The sequence below is a fragment of the Anomalospiza imberbis genome, chromosome 5 (genome assembly GCF_031753505.1).
Source record: "Anomalospiza imberbis isolate Cuckoo-Finch-1a 21T00152 chromosome 5, ASM3175350v1, whole genome shotgun sequence".
Taxonomy (NCBI): domain Eukaryota; kingdom Metazoa; phylum Chordata; class Aves; order Passeriformes; family Viduidae; genus Anomalospiza; species Anomalospiza imberbis.
This window is the reverse complement of record NC_089685.1, coordinates 56,597,884-56,616,144: the sequence shown is the minus strand read 5'-3', so window position 1 is coordinate 56,616,144 and position 18,261 is coordinate 56,597,884. Positions and strand designations below refer to the sequence as shown.

The window sequence follows — 18,261 nt, the reverse complement described above, 5'->3', positions numbered from 1 at the left end:
TATATCTGTCCAAAACATGTCTGTCCACAATGTTAGACTTTCACTGAATACCTATTCATGTTATAGATTGGACATCCCTCATAGTGAAGAAAAAAAAAAAAAGTTTAATTAGAAGCAAAGCTTTTTTAAGAAAAGTCTCTTGTATACCTCATTCCACCTGAAGTTCATTATTGCAAATCCTCAGTATGGTAGAGTGAGTAAATTCCAGTAAAAAGAAGAAATAATGCTAAAGGATGCAGATAATCCAAGGAAGTGCACATCAATAAAAGTGAAGAATAGCACATAACACAGGGGAATCAAAAAACTTGTGGTGCACTGCAAATTATGTAGAAGGAGAAAAAAGGAAACTATAGGGCAAGAGAAGAAGAGTGTCACAAACCCACTCTAGGAAGAGTAGAAAAGAAAAATATGCACATATTTTATTTAGGTTTTGCTGGAGGGTAGGGGGATTGTAACATCTGATTCAACTTGAATTTGGACAACTCCTAAGCTATTTCTCCACTTTTGCTTCTAAAAATCTGCTTTTCTTTTGAACATGTATATTTTTTATTCCTTGTATGCTCTCTACTGCTACTACTATTTTTTAAAGTGGCCCTTCTTTGTTATTGTATTTACAGCTCCATCCTACTCCTCCCCAGGGCACTTTTTTAACTGCCTCCTTTTCTCTTTGGCTCCAAACTGAAAGTAACACCTACACTGTTGATGGCTTGGTCATAGTCTCATAATTACCCCCAGCTGTTTGTCCACGAGGCTTTCTTTCTGGAATTGTAACTTGTTTGTACATTTTCCTATTGGTCAGACATGGAAAAGCCTGTAATATGAAATAACTGCATAGTAATTAATGTATTACCCAGGTCATCTTCTGTTTACATATAATTTCCACTTAGCATTCTCTTACTTTCTCAAAGATAACCCTCAAATTCAACACTTTTTTCATTAAGCATTTCCTAAAGGTTTTTCTGGGATTCGGTCCAGCACCCATTATTAACAGCTTTCACTATATTAATACTTGGTAATACTGCAAATAGAGTTTCACATAGAATAATGACTGCCCAGGCAGTGTCATTGAGAATCACAACTTTTTCCCCCCTTAAACTGCTGCTCGAGCTCCTTGTATTGCTGGATAAAAACCAAACAGGTTTGTGAATGAAGCATATCCAGAATTTTATCTAATAGTCTTTGGAATGATCCAGTCTACCATATGGAATAAATGGACAGAGTGATATAGAACATTTAAACTGAAATTATACAGAAGTACATAACTTGAGTGAGTTTAAACTCTTCCCAGTAAAAATCAGGAGTTTACACAGAGTTAAATACCAACCATCCAACATTAAGGCTATGAACACATTCTTTAGCTCAAATTCTCTATCTTTTCTTGTCAGTATGATTAAAGGCTCAGATTCAATGTAACTGATGTCTAAGGAACTTTAATTTTCCTTTGATAAACTGACAAAAAAGTAATTTCTTTAATCTTAATCCAAAGGGCACAATGTTACAATGGACTCCTTGTGAGTTTCACCAAAACATGTGAAAATCTCTTCATATCTCCAGAGCCCTTTACTAGAAGCCACTACAATGCCCTGCCAGATACAGGGCTACAGGCAGTGGATTAATCTGGAGCAATTAGCTATCAACACTTTGTAGTTTTTTCTATAGTGGGAGAGAGGAATATGTATAATTTTCCATAAAGGTGACAGCATAATAATAATTGATTCAACCTAGGTGGAACAGAGAGAACATGAATTAAGTAGGAGAGCCCTGCACATTAAGGATGTGTTCTCGTAACTGGTGTTGGGGGAGTGTGAGGGAGTAGAGGAAGTGTTTGAATTTTGAGTTCTACTAATTGCACTGTTTTGCCTCCAAGTCCTGTCACAATTGTCTGGACAGACACACAGACGGTCTTAAAATATTTTGTGCAGACTAAGGCTATACTGCTGCAACCATTATAAAGGAATTACAGGATCTGAAGTCTATAGCAGAAGTGAAAAATTGAGTTTATAATATGCCAGTGCTATAATGTAGAACCACTTTTTTTACTCCTGTTCTGTATCTTCTCCATAAATGCATACATAATCCTGAAATGTTCATACCCACATTTTCTCTGGATATGTAAATGGCACATGCAACATCTGTATTTTAATTTGTTGCCTCTTATATTTTGTGCATTGCTCCATTTAAGAAGAAATATAACATGAGAGAAGTTGGTCTCAAAGGAATTCATCATGTCTCTACTGTCACTGGAATGAAATGTCTCTTTCTCCTACCCCTTGTTCCCATTTTCATTCAAATTGGACGGAAGAAACAGTCCTAGCAGATTCAGCTTGTCAGCTATATTACTGGTAAAATCTGTTTGGAAACCAGATTCCTCCACATGAAAATGTGTGTGTTAATTAGCCCCTTTTGTGTCAGCCTGCTTCTGAGCCAAGTCTGAAGAGTCATTTGAGGGCACCGAATGTCTGTTCTGAAGAGAGGCTTATGCGATTGAGAGTGTCATGACCACTTGAAAAACTTTCTTCAAGGATGAGAACTTTTCTGTTATCAGGAACATCTAGTCCACACCATCAAGGATTTTTCTGTTTATTTTAAAAACATGCAGACACTACAACTCTCTCTTTGGTTCTAGTGATACACAGAATTTAGGGCACAAGAAAAAAATGTTTAGAGAGATTGATCTAATGAACTAAATGCAATTTATCATGAATAAATGCCTGGATTTAAGTACCACAAGCTTACCTATCCACTTCTGCTCCATCTGAAATGATTTTAATCACAGACCAAAGCCAAGAAACACAGCTATGACTTATGAATTTCAGTCCCTATTAAGAAAACTGGCAAGGATAAACTGAGGGGTGTTGGTCAATCTATTACCAGCAGAAAGAGTAAAGCGCAAGGGTATCTGCATGATGTGTGCCCATTTTCATTAAAAGCCTGTACTTATATACATTCTCTTTTTGGCTTTTGTGGCAAATAAGGACCAATGTTTTCCAAACCCTCCTGACTTCACTGGCTGATACAGGGTCCCAATCCTCAGACTGAACTGGAGTAAACAAGGCAAAACGAACCAATTTCCTAACAAACCCAGCAAGTTTCTTCATTCCCTTCCCCCACACTGAGTCCACTTTATCTTTCCCACAACTCTTGTCTAAAAGAAGCTCAAGGGTTATTTTTTTCTCATAACCACCCTAAACTGCATTTCTGAGAGGACACTACTTCCTTCCATTCTCAGCAATTTCAGAGGCTGCCAGAGGCTGCCCCTCTTCCCAGAAGTCACTCACAAAGTCAACAAGCAGTTTACCCTCCAACTGTTTTGATGTTGGCCTGCCTTCCAGCAATTCTCAGTTGGCACATAGTCTCCTGCAGACTATAATCAGCTTGGCACATGTTAAAACACCCATGCCAGGGCTATGGTCAGAACGAGTCAAGTCAACTGCTGTGTTGCAGTTACAGTTTGCCTTGTTACAGTTTCAGCAACACACTCAAGACCAGACTCTCTGACTGCCCACATTGTCTAGCACTTCACATCTCCTTTATGTGAAACTGAGAGCATTGCAGCTTTAATGTCAAGAAATAAACCTTAAGAGAATTTTCCTCCAGCATGCTCTGAATTCCTTACACTGCTTAGATGATCTGCATTCCTGCCAGCCCACCCCAGTATTCCAAAACATCACACCTAACACAGAACAGCCCATCCTGCCTTCATCTCATATCAGACTGCTTAACCCCCGTAGCTCTACGTAAGATATGTCCTTTCCAAAACCCTGTTGAACAGACAAAACTTACTGGCGGGCATTTTTTCCCTTTGGAGAGAAGGTGTGACCATGACATCTGGGACAAGCAAAAGGAAGTGGAGTACATCATTCCCTGGGAGGAAATTCAGTGGATCAGATATCCATCTCTACAGTCATGAGGATGCATTTAAAGAGAGTGGAACATCTCTCCTGTCTACATGGCCACTGTTCCCTATGCAGGACATTCTGTTCACAGTCATATGCAGAAAATGTGATAACAGATATTTTTTAATGGACAGTCAGTGGAGAATTCAACAGTCGACATGACAGAGAAGGCTAGTGGCACTCACTCTTTGCCCATTGCTCTTTCACAAAAGCATAAAGCTGTTGGGGGATGAATTTTTTTTTTTTTTTAATACTTTGGAAAAAAAACAACCTTGTCACTGCATGACTGGTATTTCAATTTTCTGGTTTTCCCTGAACTGCAAAATTTGCTAACACATAAAAACATCAAAAGAAGGCAGCCCATCAAGGGCCTAAACATGTTATAGTGCTTCTAAAAAAGTCAGTGCCTAATCTGACTGTGATTAATATGGGTAGCGTTTTTATATAGATTCTGTCTGTATTGGCAAAAATAATTTTATGCCTTTTGGGGAAGAGTGTTTGTATTAATAACGGAGAGAAAAAAGGCCCGTCTTTCAGATTTTACAATATTTTACAACTCTTTTATCCATGTAAGGCTAATAAAATCATCTTAAATTGTAAAACAGAAGTGGAATTGAGAAACAGAAGTGACTTTTACACTTGATCCAAAAGAAAAAGAAAGGTTCTGCTGTTTGCAAAGAGACTATTACTCTGGCCTAATGCCCAATATATGTTGGTACAAATGGTATATCTCCCTTACCTTGCAAGAGCAGTATCCACCAAGGTCAAGGTCTTCCCTGTATTTGTATTGGCAATCCAACAGTGGCAATCCATGTCCTCCCCACAGGCATTTTGAGGAGCTCTATAGTCCTGAGTGATCCTTACAGCATTCTCCACACTGCCAGTCCACCTGCTTCACAGGCAATTCCTTTGTTCTTTGACTAAATTGGAGGAAATCCCAGCAGATGTATGGCACCTGTTCCATGTAGCTAAATTCCTTGTGGTCCCCTAATTGGGAAGGACAGAGGATACTGGCAAAGCAGGCCAAGAAAGACTAGTGCCAGGGCAGAACAATACTGCTTTCCTCCTGGGCAGTAGGGTCAGCTCATTTCTTGGAGCCTCCTGCTCCCTTCCTCACACTTCTTCAATGCCATGACCAGTAGCACATAGTCACAGAAAGGCCAATGGCAATGCTGAAGGGCAGCAATGAGAAGGCTCCTTTGTGAAAAGCAGGCTGACGGATCACAGAGTGTTTATGGTGTAGAGCAAAGAAAGGAGGAAGTATCCTTACAAGAGCTGACCACATGCCAAGGACATCCTGTGAATGTGAACAGCATGGCTGAAAGTCGTGTGGTCACCTCATGTGGTCACACCTTCATTGTGGTCTTGTGTACATCCTCTGCCTCAGATGTCTTCATTGCAGGGATGCTCTGGAGCAATGCAGAGAAGAACATAACTGCAGGAATCTGGAACCCATCGTGAACATCCTTCCTTCATTTGTCCTAGTGCAGGAGCATTTCTAGGCCATCATACCTGTTCCTGTTTCATGCAGGAATGAAAAGCCCTAGAAGAAGGTATTTCTTTTAGTCTACAGTAATAACTAAATATATTTTCCAGCTACTACTGCAGCACAGACTTACATGTATAATGTTTCCCCACCTCCAAATTTGCAGATTCTTTTCTTTCCTGAGGATATGTTCTTTAAGATAAATGTTTATTTAACATTAGTAACAAGCCTGGACATGTCTATTTATTATAAGTCTAGTAAAATGTACCCTTCTTACTGATGAGGCATTAAGTGTCAAGTTTATCTTGGATGACCCTTTGAAATGTAAGCAACTAATAAATAAATGTGTATTTTTTTGTTGATATTAGGTCACTTAATAGTACAGTTTATCAAAAGTCAGTCATTTAATGGTATACTTGAATCTGTGTGTGGTTTGCTTTCTTTTTTCTCTTTTGATACTTCTGGTATTAGCTCAGTTTCAGAGTTCCTACAAATTTACTGTAAAAGATCTGTTTGACAATGACAGAAGAAGTTGCCAGCCATGCCAATTATAGTGATTTTGTGGTGTGGGACTTGAGGCCACTGGGAACTAAATATCCATGCCAGAAAAAAAAAAAAGGCTTTTCTAGGCATCTATGTTTCTTTCACAATTGTATTCACATATCCAGTTCAAACTATGGCTCAGTAGTATGTTATCTAAAGAAAAAGATTAGGTTCACATTAGGACTTTTCTGACTACTTGATATTAAGCAGGGATACAGAAGAATTTTTTTTTTTTTTTTGCCTAGAAATGTAACATCTGGAACAAATAGAGTCTTTAACTGATTATCATTAACACAATTGTGTTGTGTTCTCAAAAAGCTATTAAAAAGTGTTAACATGGTTACATCATGAACTTCAGCTGGTTCTTATAACACACGATCAACTCATGCCAGACGTGTACACATATGGATATTTAAAATACAGTATTGTAAGACAAGATTCTGAGAGCATTTTCATTAATATTAGGATTACTTACCAGTTCAAGCAGTTGTTTTGAGGACAGATTTCACTACGCATATAACTCTGAATAGTGTTTAAGCTCACATGTAAACATGTTAACAGTTCTGTGGGTAGTAAGGAAGCCAGCAACCACTATGAATGAAGAGAAAATACTTCTTTTTCTTTTTGTGGAACCATTCCGTCTCACCTGTTATTCAAACAATGCTTTTTAAAAAGTGGCACACATGACAAAAAAAAAAAATCAAATACAGACTTCATTATATTTGATTATGTCAGAATGTTAAAAATATCTCCCTGCATAAAGCCCAAGTGGAACATGACAGCTCTTTTCTCAGTATGCACAGCTTGATGTTCCAGTGCAAGACAGGAAGGAGAATGAAAAACAGCCATCTGCAACTACAAGGATAATAAGGGGGACCTAGTACCTGTCATTAACACCTGCTTTTGGCATCAGTTAATGCCTTCACACCTTTAGGGAGTATAAAAGTACTGGTTAAGACATTTGTTTTTAGGAGAAAAACCTCCTTGACAGAGCTTCCCAGCTGTATCATGAGAACACCCTGATTAGCTTGTCACATACAGTAGTGAGATAGCCATAGGCCATCTGCTTGCTGAGCTATGAAAGAATTCCATGTGTTTGGAATGAAGATTGTTCTAGACTCCTCAGCTCACCTGAGAGCTAAGAAAACCCAGTAGTAGTTAGCACATACAAGTAATTTGTACGCAATGCTTCTGGATCACATTGGATTTTTTGATGTGCAAGGTCATGAAATGGTTGCCTCCAGGAAGACTGAGACACATAAAAACTCAGGAGGCTGTTTCTCAGGCAATCTTTAGTCAATGAGTTTCCTGTAACTACAGAAGGACAGTGAAACTGAGAAGGACTTCTGAGTTCCCCAGCTGAGATGTGCATTTTGAGCCTCGAGTCAAGACCTGATCACGTTGTGAGACCTTCCCTGCTGTTATATCCAAAAAAAGGTGGTGGCTGGGTTGTCTGCCCAGTGAAGTGTAAGCACAGCCCCCAAGCTCAACATTGCTGGTAAGTCTGGCACTGAACAAAATACTGGTTTTCCAGTCCGGTACTACATGCCGTGTGCACCCACCCAGAGAAGCAATAATAATTTTACAAAATAGTAATGAGATACCGTTTTCATGGCAGGAGGAGTAAACTGTGAAGGAAAAAAGTGAGTTCCATGCTCAAAGACCAAGAAATTATATGCTTGCTATTCAGAAGGATGCTTTGCAAACCTGGAAAGTGGTCTTGGAGGTGCCAAACGTGCTCATGCAGGTAGCTTTGAGTCCTTACTTTTTGTCCTACTATGGAGCTGCAGATTATTCCCAAAAACATTCAATTTTCATTCAGGAAAAAGACTGAATTCATAGTAGGGGCTGATGAAAGGGTTCAGGTGCAACTGTATCTTATTCTTATCATATCCTGCACTTTATTTTTCAACCATAAAATCCCATGATTTATTTAGAGTGAAAGGGGTGTTATTTTTATGCAGTAACAATGTTACGGATTCTTATGATGGAAGAAAAACTGGCAAAATAGGCAAATGTTTTTCCAGTAATGAGCTGAACAGTAAGTTTACATGTATTGCAATATGACTAGAACCATATATAGCTATCACAACAAAAAGTAGACAAAAGCACATAGCATACTCTTTGTTTCCCTGTAAATAATGTTTCTGGAATTAGAGTAGAAGAAAATGATACAATTTATCAGTAAATATTAGAATAAAATAAATAAACATAATGCACCTATCAGAATAATGTCATCTTCTGTAAAGAGTATCAAAAATATTTCTATAATTTTAAAAAATCAACCGATTCTAAGCCAATATGTTCCAATCTTGCTAGAGTCCACGGTTCAATTATTAGTACTGAATTTTAGGGCTTCTAATACTAGATAAAAAAAATATTCCAAGCATACATGACACAAAGCTTCAAACAAAACTCAGTGTGCCTGTTCAAATTTGCTGGCGTTTTGACAGGTTAATTCTGTACCTGCAGTCTTTATGCCAGCTGACATAACAATTGCCTTCACCCCTATACTGCAATGAAGAATGAAATACCATGTCTCTTTCTGCAACCAGCACAAAACCACATCAATGCTGAATTCTGCTCTGCCTTATTAGCTGAAATGTGATCTTGTGTTCACAGCTGATCTGGCTCAGACTTGTGAATCTGAATGACCTCGTCCCATACAGATCCACTACAATGACTAAAGCCACATAAGAAAAAAGGTCTGTTAAAATATGAATCATTCACCAATAGACAGAAAAGTATAAAAAAATCCCAAATAAATACAAGCAAAATATAGGTAGATACTGTGCTTGCATAAACACTTTCATGTCAAAAGGAAAAAAAGAATGGAAATAGAAACTTATAAAGAATGAGAAACTTTAAAATCAAATACTAAGCAAAGATTTTTTTCTCCACTGATAAAATCTGCTACACAGACTGCTAGGTTTTTAAAATTCCAGTGTTTTGAAACACTGATGATGTGTGATGATCTCAAAACTGCACCAAAATTCAGTTCTTTACCATAATGCTGATGCTCTTGCCCATAAAAAAAGTTTTAAGAAAGTAACATTTTTTTAAAGAAGCAATAATAATCTTTGATGTAGAAAATGTCCTATGTAACAAAAAAAAAAAAAAAAAAAAAGCAAGAAAAATAAAGATTTAGGAAACTGAAATATGAGAGCTGTAAAGTAGACATATAAACAGGAAAGTCCTGTTTAAACAGATAATACAGAATACAAAGTAAATGTGCTCTCCTTCACTTAATCTTTTGTGAGGAAAGCTAAAATTCCAAACAATGAAAGAAAATAGCTTAAGATTTATTTCTCTTCATCATTTAAACTTCTAGCCCATGATACTCCTCACAGGACTTGACCTTCTTTAACAAAGTTAAAACACGTGTTCTTACTTTCTTCTTTCTTTTTTCATATAACAAAACCTTTATATTCATGATTCTTTACTTTGCTGGGTTTTTTTTAAATCTAAAATTCTACATAACACTGAAGGAAAAGAGGTTGAACTATCACAGAAAGCATGCATAGGATTCAAAATGCTCTTGCCAATCTGAAAGGGTAGTTACCACCTACTAGCACCAAAAGAAGTCCAGTTAGCACTGCAGGTGTTCATTACCACTGAAAAACACCCCAACCAGTAGCCTTGCCAGACAGGTTTTTGTTTTTTTTTTTTTTTTGTTTTTTTTTTCTGCACAGGGGCATGGTTCAACTCATAGGCAGGTTCAGAGACTCGATAAAATGTCATGCTCATGAGTCTGTTAGTAAAACCAGGACTTTATTCTATAAACCAGTCATGTGTCCATGTTTAGACTAAGGATTAGCTAATAAATTGTTCCCTTACATCCTAAGTAATACATAAACTAGGCATTGGTGTCTGCCACTTCTTGGGATGCAGTTCCCTTTCCAGTTACATTTCACTGTTTTACTCATCTTTTACTTAAGTTCAAAGAACAGCCTTGCTTTTTTAAGAAGCATAAACTTTTATCCTACCTGGTTGTACTTGTATTGTACAACAATCATTCCAGAAAAAGTTTTGTGAAGAAGGGCTTTGACAAGAACACTTGTGAATGGTGTAATAGCAAAAAATAAGAAAATAAGTAAAAGGAATCATCTGTTGGGAATTCTTCCAGCTGTGCTTAATACATTTGGAAGACGACAGAGACATAATATGTGCAAGCCTAACACAGTAGCTTGTCACTTCCTATAAACATACAGAGGTGTTCTTTCAGCCATGATAACATTTTTCAAAAAATACATAGTATGGTATGGTATTCTCTGCTTTCCCTCTATGAGTCTCAAAGTAACTAAAGTAACTATTATTCCTGTCTCACAGAGAAAAACATGGAACTGGTTGGAGAAACTAAAGTGGCTCAAAGGTAGAATTCAAAGGTAGAAATTATAATAAGAGCCAAGTTCAATGTAACCATATTTAAAATCTGTTAGAGATCAAAGGTGCATTTTTGTTTTAATTTATTTACATACAGGATGCCCTGAAGCCCAGAACCAGAAGTTTGCAAAATTGGTCTCAATGGCCTAAGCTGCCAGCACCTTTCAGAAAACCAAAAACCACATCCAATGGCAAAATAACTTTATCAAAGCAAAGCAGATAAAAATAAAGGGTGTAAAATACATCAAGCTTACTAAGCAGATATTGCTCAGAACCACAAAGTCCATGCACGAGTTGAGATCATTCTGCTCTAGTTCAACATACTTCATATTTTAGGATGAAAATAGGGAAAGGATATCAGAATTGGTCACTTGATCAGACAATTCTGTACAAAATGACAGTGAAGGCTGTTACAGAAAAGCATTCATGCATCAGAGTCAATATAGCTTTTATTTGGAGCATCTTTGTCCTTCTGTGGGCTCTTTTAATACTTAAATTATTCAGTAGTTTCTTGATGAAAGCATAGTTGACAAAAATCTAAGAATCAGAATTAGATTACATTGTTTATGGGTTAATTTTTTTTTCCATTAGCTTTTAATGTTTTGTTCAAATAAACCAGAGTATCACTATATCAATAAGCCAAACTAGAGGTGACTGATTTATCTGTAACTTCTATTTGAAGAAAATATACAGAAAAATGTCAGTGACAGAGCTCAGTATTTCAACGTGCAGAATATATTGGCTTCAGTCCACAAAACACTGTATAAATTTAATGGGATAAGCCCCTTCTGAGTAGTAAATCATGAGAGTGAAGAGAAATGAACCCAGAAGAAATAGTTGTAAGACATACAATAAGCACCAGATTAATTGCAAATTAAATAAATTTAAAATGGTCAAAGCAGATGTTTTTTGTTTAAAGGCATCTTATTTCATCTCCAAATAGAGTTTGCTTTTAAGTAGAATAAGGAGTAGTTTCTGAAGTGTCTAACTCATGCAAGTACTCTTCAGGCCAAGATAAAATAGATGGGCATTTTCATCATTTTCTTAATGTTTGCTTTGTATGGACATATACAACCTGCTTGTAATAAAATGTACAGTGTTCAATTCTCTTTACAGTTTTTCCTAAGTCAGCAATTAAAAAAAATCACACATAGTCATTGGCATTCATGTGTCTTACAGAAAAAGCAAAATACCATTAAACATATGTGCTAGACTCTATTTTATAAAAATCTGTGAGCACAGATTTAGCCTTGATGCTAATGATGACTCTGGAAAAAAATTAATGTCTGTACATTGCACCTAAATGTGGAAGAAACAGTCTAGGAAATTAAGGGACTATCTAAGGTTATGCATTCTTTTTTCTGTGACAGAGGCACTTAAATGAATCATGGAAATCACCCTTCATACACATTGTATGTTAATGGTTGCCCATCCCAATTCCCACTTATTTTACCTTCTTTCTATGAATGCAAGGATAGAGCTTATGCAGTCATATCTCCTAAATTTCTCTCTTTCCTAATTCTGACTTTTTGCTGCTTTTAGGAATAAGAAAGTAAGCAACTTTTTTGAGCAAAGATGACCTATTCAGGACTTAATATTGGGAAAGTGAGAGCAAGACTACAAACAGCTAAAACTGGGAATTTCCAGTTTAATGGAAAATGCTGGTATTTTGATTATTCTGAATCAGAACAAACTATTTCAAAATTTCCCACAAAGCAGAAATTTAAAAAAAATCTAAAAGAAATGCTTTCAAAAATGTTGAAACACATTTTGTTTGAGCTTATAAGTTTTGTTTATTTAATATTAATTTTCATATTTTGTATTTTTGTTTTACAGTCATAACTATAGCTCATCTCATGACACAATTAATGTGTAACTTCCATAATATAGCATAATTTTTTAAAATTTAATTGTTCAAATTGTGAACAATTATATCTAATAGTTGATGCATATTTCATTTGAGTAGGAAAATAAGATCAATATTTGGCTTTCTATTACTCTCAGCACGTTTGTTTCCGAAACCAAAGAAAACCCAATGTTAATATCAAAACAGTAGCTACTTTAATTAATGCTGTACAATAAAATTTGGAAATAATTTTGTCTTTTTCATCACAACATTTTCACCATACACCATCAGTTTACAAGTCCATGGATTAATTTTGAGCTGTTACTAACATCATTTTTTTTTACCACTGCTACCTAGAAGTCATAATTCTGGACGTTATCATCAATCAAACCTGCTATTGAAACACTCATGTTTTTCTTGATCAGCAAATACAAAGGATTTCAATTTATGTGGCCCTCTCTAAAACTTAATCATGAAGCTTGCACTATCCCTGTTTTGCTCTAATGAGAAACTGTTTTTCATGGCACTTCTTTCTCCTTGGTGTCTCTTCAATACTGACAAAGCAATGACAGCTCAGTCTGCATGCCCTCATCCTTCCCATCAAACTTGCTACTTGTATTTCAGCCAGTGATGATGCTTCTTAGGTCACCATTATAAAAGGTGTTTGAGGCTTTTTTTTTCTTTAAGTTCTTTAACTCAAATCAATTAGCAAAATTATTTTTTTTTTACTTCCCAACTTTTAATTTGATGAAAGGAATTTTCCACCATATACTTGACTAATCACTAACTTCAACACAGAATTCCATATTAATAAAATATTCTCCTTCATCTCTCCCAGCAAAGACAAACTTGTCTAGGCCATTTTATATAATGAAGAACAGCTGTTTGCCAGCCACTGTGTTTATTGCCTTCTTCCATCCTCTGCTAAACCATGCCCTATCACCTTCTCAGTGATATCTGTTATAGTGGTGATGTCTATTACAATGGTTCTATCTACTAGAGTGGTTCTGTCTTGGTTTTCTATCAGAAAACTTGTAATCCCCAGTGTAAAAAAACAAACAACAGCTACAAATAATTGCATTTGGTAAGAGTGATCTAACAGAGAAGAATGCAGGACAAAGGCACGCTGGTTCAGGTGTTTTTAGGCATTGTGGCAATGTTCCTACCCCTTAAGAAAGGATTTAAGTAGGGACAATATATTAATTAGGATGACTGTGTATTTCCTATCTTCTGTAAAACTGAGTTGTCCCTGGAAAAACTGACACGAGATCTATACCATTAGAGGATATTAGTGAAATCATTGGAGTATTAAAGTACAAAATATGAGGGACATAAATACCTGATTCCATCTCTCACACATTTCATATATCTTTGTGGCTACTAGAATACTGAAAGTTATTCTTAAGAAGCCAAACAAGGATATATATGCTATTACCTTTTATTGTAAATAGCTACACACTTTCCAATTAGAAATTTTTTGATCTGTACATCTTTTGTAAATACTTTGAAAGCTGCCATAAACTCTGCAGTTTACAGATGCATTTTATTTAAGGGAACATATATAAACAAATAAGTGTGTAGTCATACAGTACTTTATTCTAAGTGGTTTTAAAAGTTACTATATTTAACAAGGGAGAAATGAAACAATCTCTAATAGTTAACTGGCTGTTATACTGACTAGAATGCTATCACCAGCACAGAAGCTATAATTTAGGAAACTAGTGATCCCCAGATGAGTATAATCTAAGGGATGTTTAATTTTCTGTTTAAAAAAAAATGGAATAACTTATTTGTGAAGAAAAGCACAGCACTAAGTCTAAAAATCCCTAATGGAAACTTTCCTTGAATTTCTTCTGTTTTCCTGCCTTTTCACAACACCACTTTAAAACAAGAACCAAAAGAAAGAAGTGAAATGCGACAGAACCTTAGGCTGGTCAGGTGTGTTGAAAATGGCTCTGTGAAAGGAACCAGCATTGCCAGTTGTTTAGAGACACTGTAATCCTCTGACTGCCCTGACAGCCCAAAGCTGAATCTTCTGCTGCTTGCTGCTCTCATGACCAAGAGAGGCTTGCTGAAACCTAGGAGAAAGCAAGCAGTGAGGAGTGAGGAGAGCGTTTGAAGCCCAGGCAGCAGGGAGGTTATGAAGGAGTGTATTCCTTCTCTTATTTAGGAAGAAAAAGGCAGAAATGTGTGCACCCATCTGTAGTACTGCAAAAGGCAAAAAAAAATTTTAAAAAAAAGGTAAAAATTATCAAAGCTTTCTAATTTGTCTTCCCACATTCTTCTCTGCGGCTAGCGGAGTAAGTGATACATGTCCTGCGAGTTGCAGCAGGCTTCATCAAGGTATGTGCAGAATGGTGCCACCATTCAATGACCTCTGAAATGCAGAGGGGAGAATAAAACAGAGCAGAACATTAAAGCACAGCACCTGCAGTAGAAATGTGTATCACAATATTTGAAATATTAGTATTATCTGAACTAAGCAAACTCACCTCAAAGCCCCCTGTGCTTCTGCCGTTATGGCACATTAGAAGAAATCCCTTCCAAAGATTAATCAGCTTAGCTAACCATACACTGTTTAAAACTGCACAGAGCGGAGTGTTAGCCATTCATAGAGGATACAAATAACTAAATGTGTCCTTTCTGCCTGGCAAGCACCCTATAGTTCAAGATGGATCTGAAAACTGACAACAGATCTGGGCCAACATGATCTCAATTGTTATTTTCAATAATAAAGTACAGCTAGCACCTCAGCATGCAACCCTCACTTAGTGGAAGCAGACAGGGACAAAATGCAATGTTCTGAAACAGCTTTTATGGAAATCATGCACTGCTTGTGACATGTGTTTGGTCTCTGGAGCTGCAGCCTTGTTTAGTCCTCTACTTTTAAATGTCATCTTCCAAACCCAAAGGGTAACAAGTATAAACCGTGTCTATAAAACAACATCACAACTTTATTCTCAATAGCTAAGTATTGAAATGCAAGCATACATTATAAATAGAAAAACAGCTGGCTTGGAGCACATTGCAAGCCACTAACACAGTTGAGGGATTTGAATGACATCATAACCCGTGAGAGCATGTTGCTGGCCAGCTGGTGTTATTTATAATATACTCATAATTGAGGAAAAATAAAAAGGCAGAAGTTAGGTATTGCAGAACTAATAAAGTCGAATTCTCTCTTTCTCAGTGTCATTTAAATTGTTATAAAGAGAAATTCGAAGATTACTACTAAAAAGGGGGGGTAATCACCTTATCATTACAACAGCAGATTTAAGAAAAACGTCATGGAAGCCCCCCACACTGGGCTACTTGTGTTACTATATTCATAGTACTGTAAGTTCTAGGAAATTACATTATTTCTCCTGTGTGGCTGTTAAAAGGTCACAAAACTATTTTGCCCTATTTACAAGTAGTTCTCAACAATTCTGTTATTTTTAGCAAATTACAAAATGCTCTTTTAGGGTTAATCACAGAGAGAGTTAGAGGTTTTAATTGGTAGTCAGCATATAGGCATGCCAAGTTTAATAATGTAAAGACACATTAAGGGAAAAGTAGATAACTGCCTGCCTTTCCCTACTGTATAAATAAAATACCTGTGCTACTATGCATAAATAAAATGTGTGTATATACATATGTATATACACACAAAGGTATGCATATATACAAACATTGCCCATACATATTTAAGTTTTCATATATTTGAAATGCAGACACACACACATACACACATAAATACAAACGCATACACAGCTACCTGAAAGTTAACCAGAATACATTTTCTTATTTTTCATGGCACAAGCTCTTTTTGTCTGCTAACCCCTCAGTCACTAATTCACATTCTTTTTAAGGGAAAAAAATATGCTTCTGTGCTCTAGTTTTAAAATGCAAAGGTATGATGTTATTTGTCACCATGCCCAAAAAAGTCCTTACTCGGTAACTTTGCCAGAAGAGGGAGAGAGAGAGAGGCAAATGCTCCCCCAGCTGTTTCCTGTCTACAGTGTCTGTGTAATGTAGATAAATGTGAGGATTTTCTCTAAATCCCTCTTCTGTTTGCTAAATCTCACTGTCACTGCTAAAATCAGAGCAGATAGAGCCTGCGCAATGGAATAAAGTCCTCAATATTGAAATGTGACATTGCTCTCAACATCTCACATCTCTCTGGATTTCTTTTTTCTCATCATTACTGCTAACAAATTCATTTCCAGACTTTGCACTTTCAAGAAGCAATGGAAAAAATCAACAGTCTTTCAACACAATTAGTTAAGTGCTGCTTGTGTGATTTCTTGAAGGTAAATCTTTATTACTATTTCAAATAATTTTTTTAGTTTTATTTTGCTGTGTATTGTCTGCTGCTGGCTTGAGGAGTATTGTGCACTTTTCAATAACATTATTTTAGAACTGAGAATTATTTATAAATTGCTGAACATGCAATTTTATGTGATCTGGAAAATGGCTGTATGTAATAGTTGCAATTACATAGAAAACTGTAAGGGTAAACTATTGCAAATACAGGTCTTAATTTCACTTCTATTCAGAGAACTTTGTAATATTTCAGTTATGTCATTATTAAAAGGTCCACTTACATCATTGTCTATATTGTTAATGAATGCTTCTGAAAACAAGAACTTTTAGCTATTTTCTGCAGGTGCAGGGTTTTATAGAAAAAAGGTATTATTCACATGTTAAGTTTCTGCAGTTTTATTATACACAGTTATAGGGAAAAGGTTCATGCTTTCACAAGGAAACTTTTAAGGGATGTTGTCACTGCAGCAATTTTCTGGCAGCATCGTGGCATTTACTTGGTTTTTGCTTTCATAAATTAAAAGTAAATGAGAAGTTCAGTTTGTTTTCTACATTAGAAACCAGCTGCGACTCTTGCTGACCTTGCATATTTGTACAGCTTAAGCAATTGTACATAAAGAAAATGGAAATTCCCTTACAATGTTCATCTCCAAGTTTTCCCTTCTAGGGAGGGCTTTCTCAGCAAAGTTTGCATGTGAAGTTTGATGTTATGACCCTATAATTTCTGCACAATAATATAAACTGTCTTAAGGTAAATTTGACTTCAGTAGGTGCATTGACCTCTGTTTCTGTCAATTGGCTCTAGTCCAACTTTCCATTACCTGCAAATTTATATCCTTCAAGAACTTTTTTTCCTCTTAGTATTTTGCAAGGATATTTATGTAGTTGAAAGAATTATCTTATTTTAATTGCTTAGGGCCCAATCATTTTTTTTAGTTGATCTTACACTTAAAACACACTTATCTCATTCCTTAATGACCTAATTACAGATCTGTAATTGCAAGGGATGAAATCATTCCCTTAATGTATAAATGGGCATCCTTTCCAATATACTTGAAAGAAGAAGGGTTGTTTTTTTTTTTTTTAAAGTATTGAGCAAGGCACTAAGAGACATAAAAGTAAAGTGCTAGTTCCTCAGCTGTGCATCCTGCCAAGCTTCCTTGGAATCAATGGAACATATTGATTTAGGTTAGCATGTAGCCCAGATTCTTTGCTCCAAGTTAACAGTATTTAAGCCTTGATCCACTCTACAGTATATATGCTTTGTTATACAACAATTACTAGTGAATACTGATATTTCATAATAATTGCACAGTTCTACTACAGCTTGATAATCAGGCCCAACCCCTCTGGAATAAAATGTAATTTTGAATATATAACCCTTGATTTCTTGCTGTAGCATATAGTCTCCAAAAAAATGTTACCTCCTCCTTCACAATACTTATAATTCTTGCAGATGTTCTTGCATGTTACTAAAATGACCAAGCATGTGAAGAATTCTTATGCACAACTTGTGTCAAGTGACAATTTGTTAAATGAAGGGGACTTACATAGGAGAAGCAAGTGAATGAGATGTAGAGCATTCCTATATGACATTCCCTTGTAGCGCTACTCTGTTAAAAGAGGAATGTAGCAAAAGCTGGCTATTACACTGAAAAAAGAGGAAATTCCAGCTGTGAAAATATGGTCAGTCATTCTATGCAACTAAAAGAAGTGCTTAACCAGGCTCATCTTGAACCTGTATTCAATTTCCTAATGTAATTAGATGCTTCGATAAACCCCACCCACACGCCAATGCGTTT

General features: G+C 36.2%; 1 protein-coding gene and 1 long non-coding RNA gene across 3 annotated transcripts in view; one reads left to right on the top strand and one right to left on the bottom strand.

The window, feature by feature from the left end:
- Window positions 1–5,240, bottom strand: part of LOC137475024 (uncharacterized) — a 37,453-nt gene extending 32,213 nt beyond the window's left edge. The window contains exon 1 of the long non-coding RNA XR_010999645.1: window positions 4,636–5,240. This is a non-coding gene — a long non-coding RNA (uncharacterized lncRNA). The remainder of the gene's footprint in view (window positions 1–4,635) is intronic.
- A 10,879-nt stretch (window positions 5,241–16,119) lies between these two features.
- Window positions 16,120–18,261, top strand: part of IGF1 (insulin like growth factor 1) — a 48,614-nt gene continuing 46,472 nt past the window's right edge. Inside the window, exon 1 of one of the 2 annotated variants that reach the window (XM_068190979.1) lies at window positions 16,120–16,446. Coding sequence is in view for 1 of the 2 variants with exons in the window: in XM_068190978.1 (XP_068047079.1) it covers window positions 16,384–16,446 (63 nt within the window). In the remaining variant the exon portion in view is untranslated. The remainder of the gene's footprint in view (window positions 16,447–18,261) is intronic. The other variant, XM_068190978.1, reaches the window with a different exon arrangement.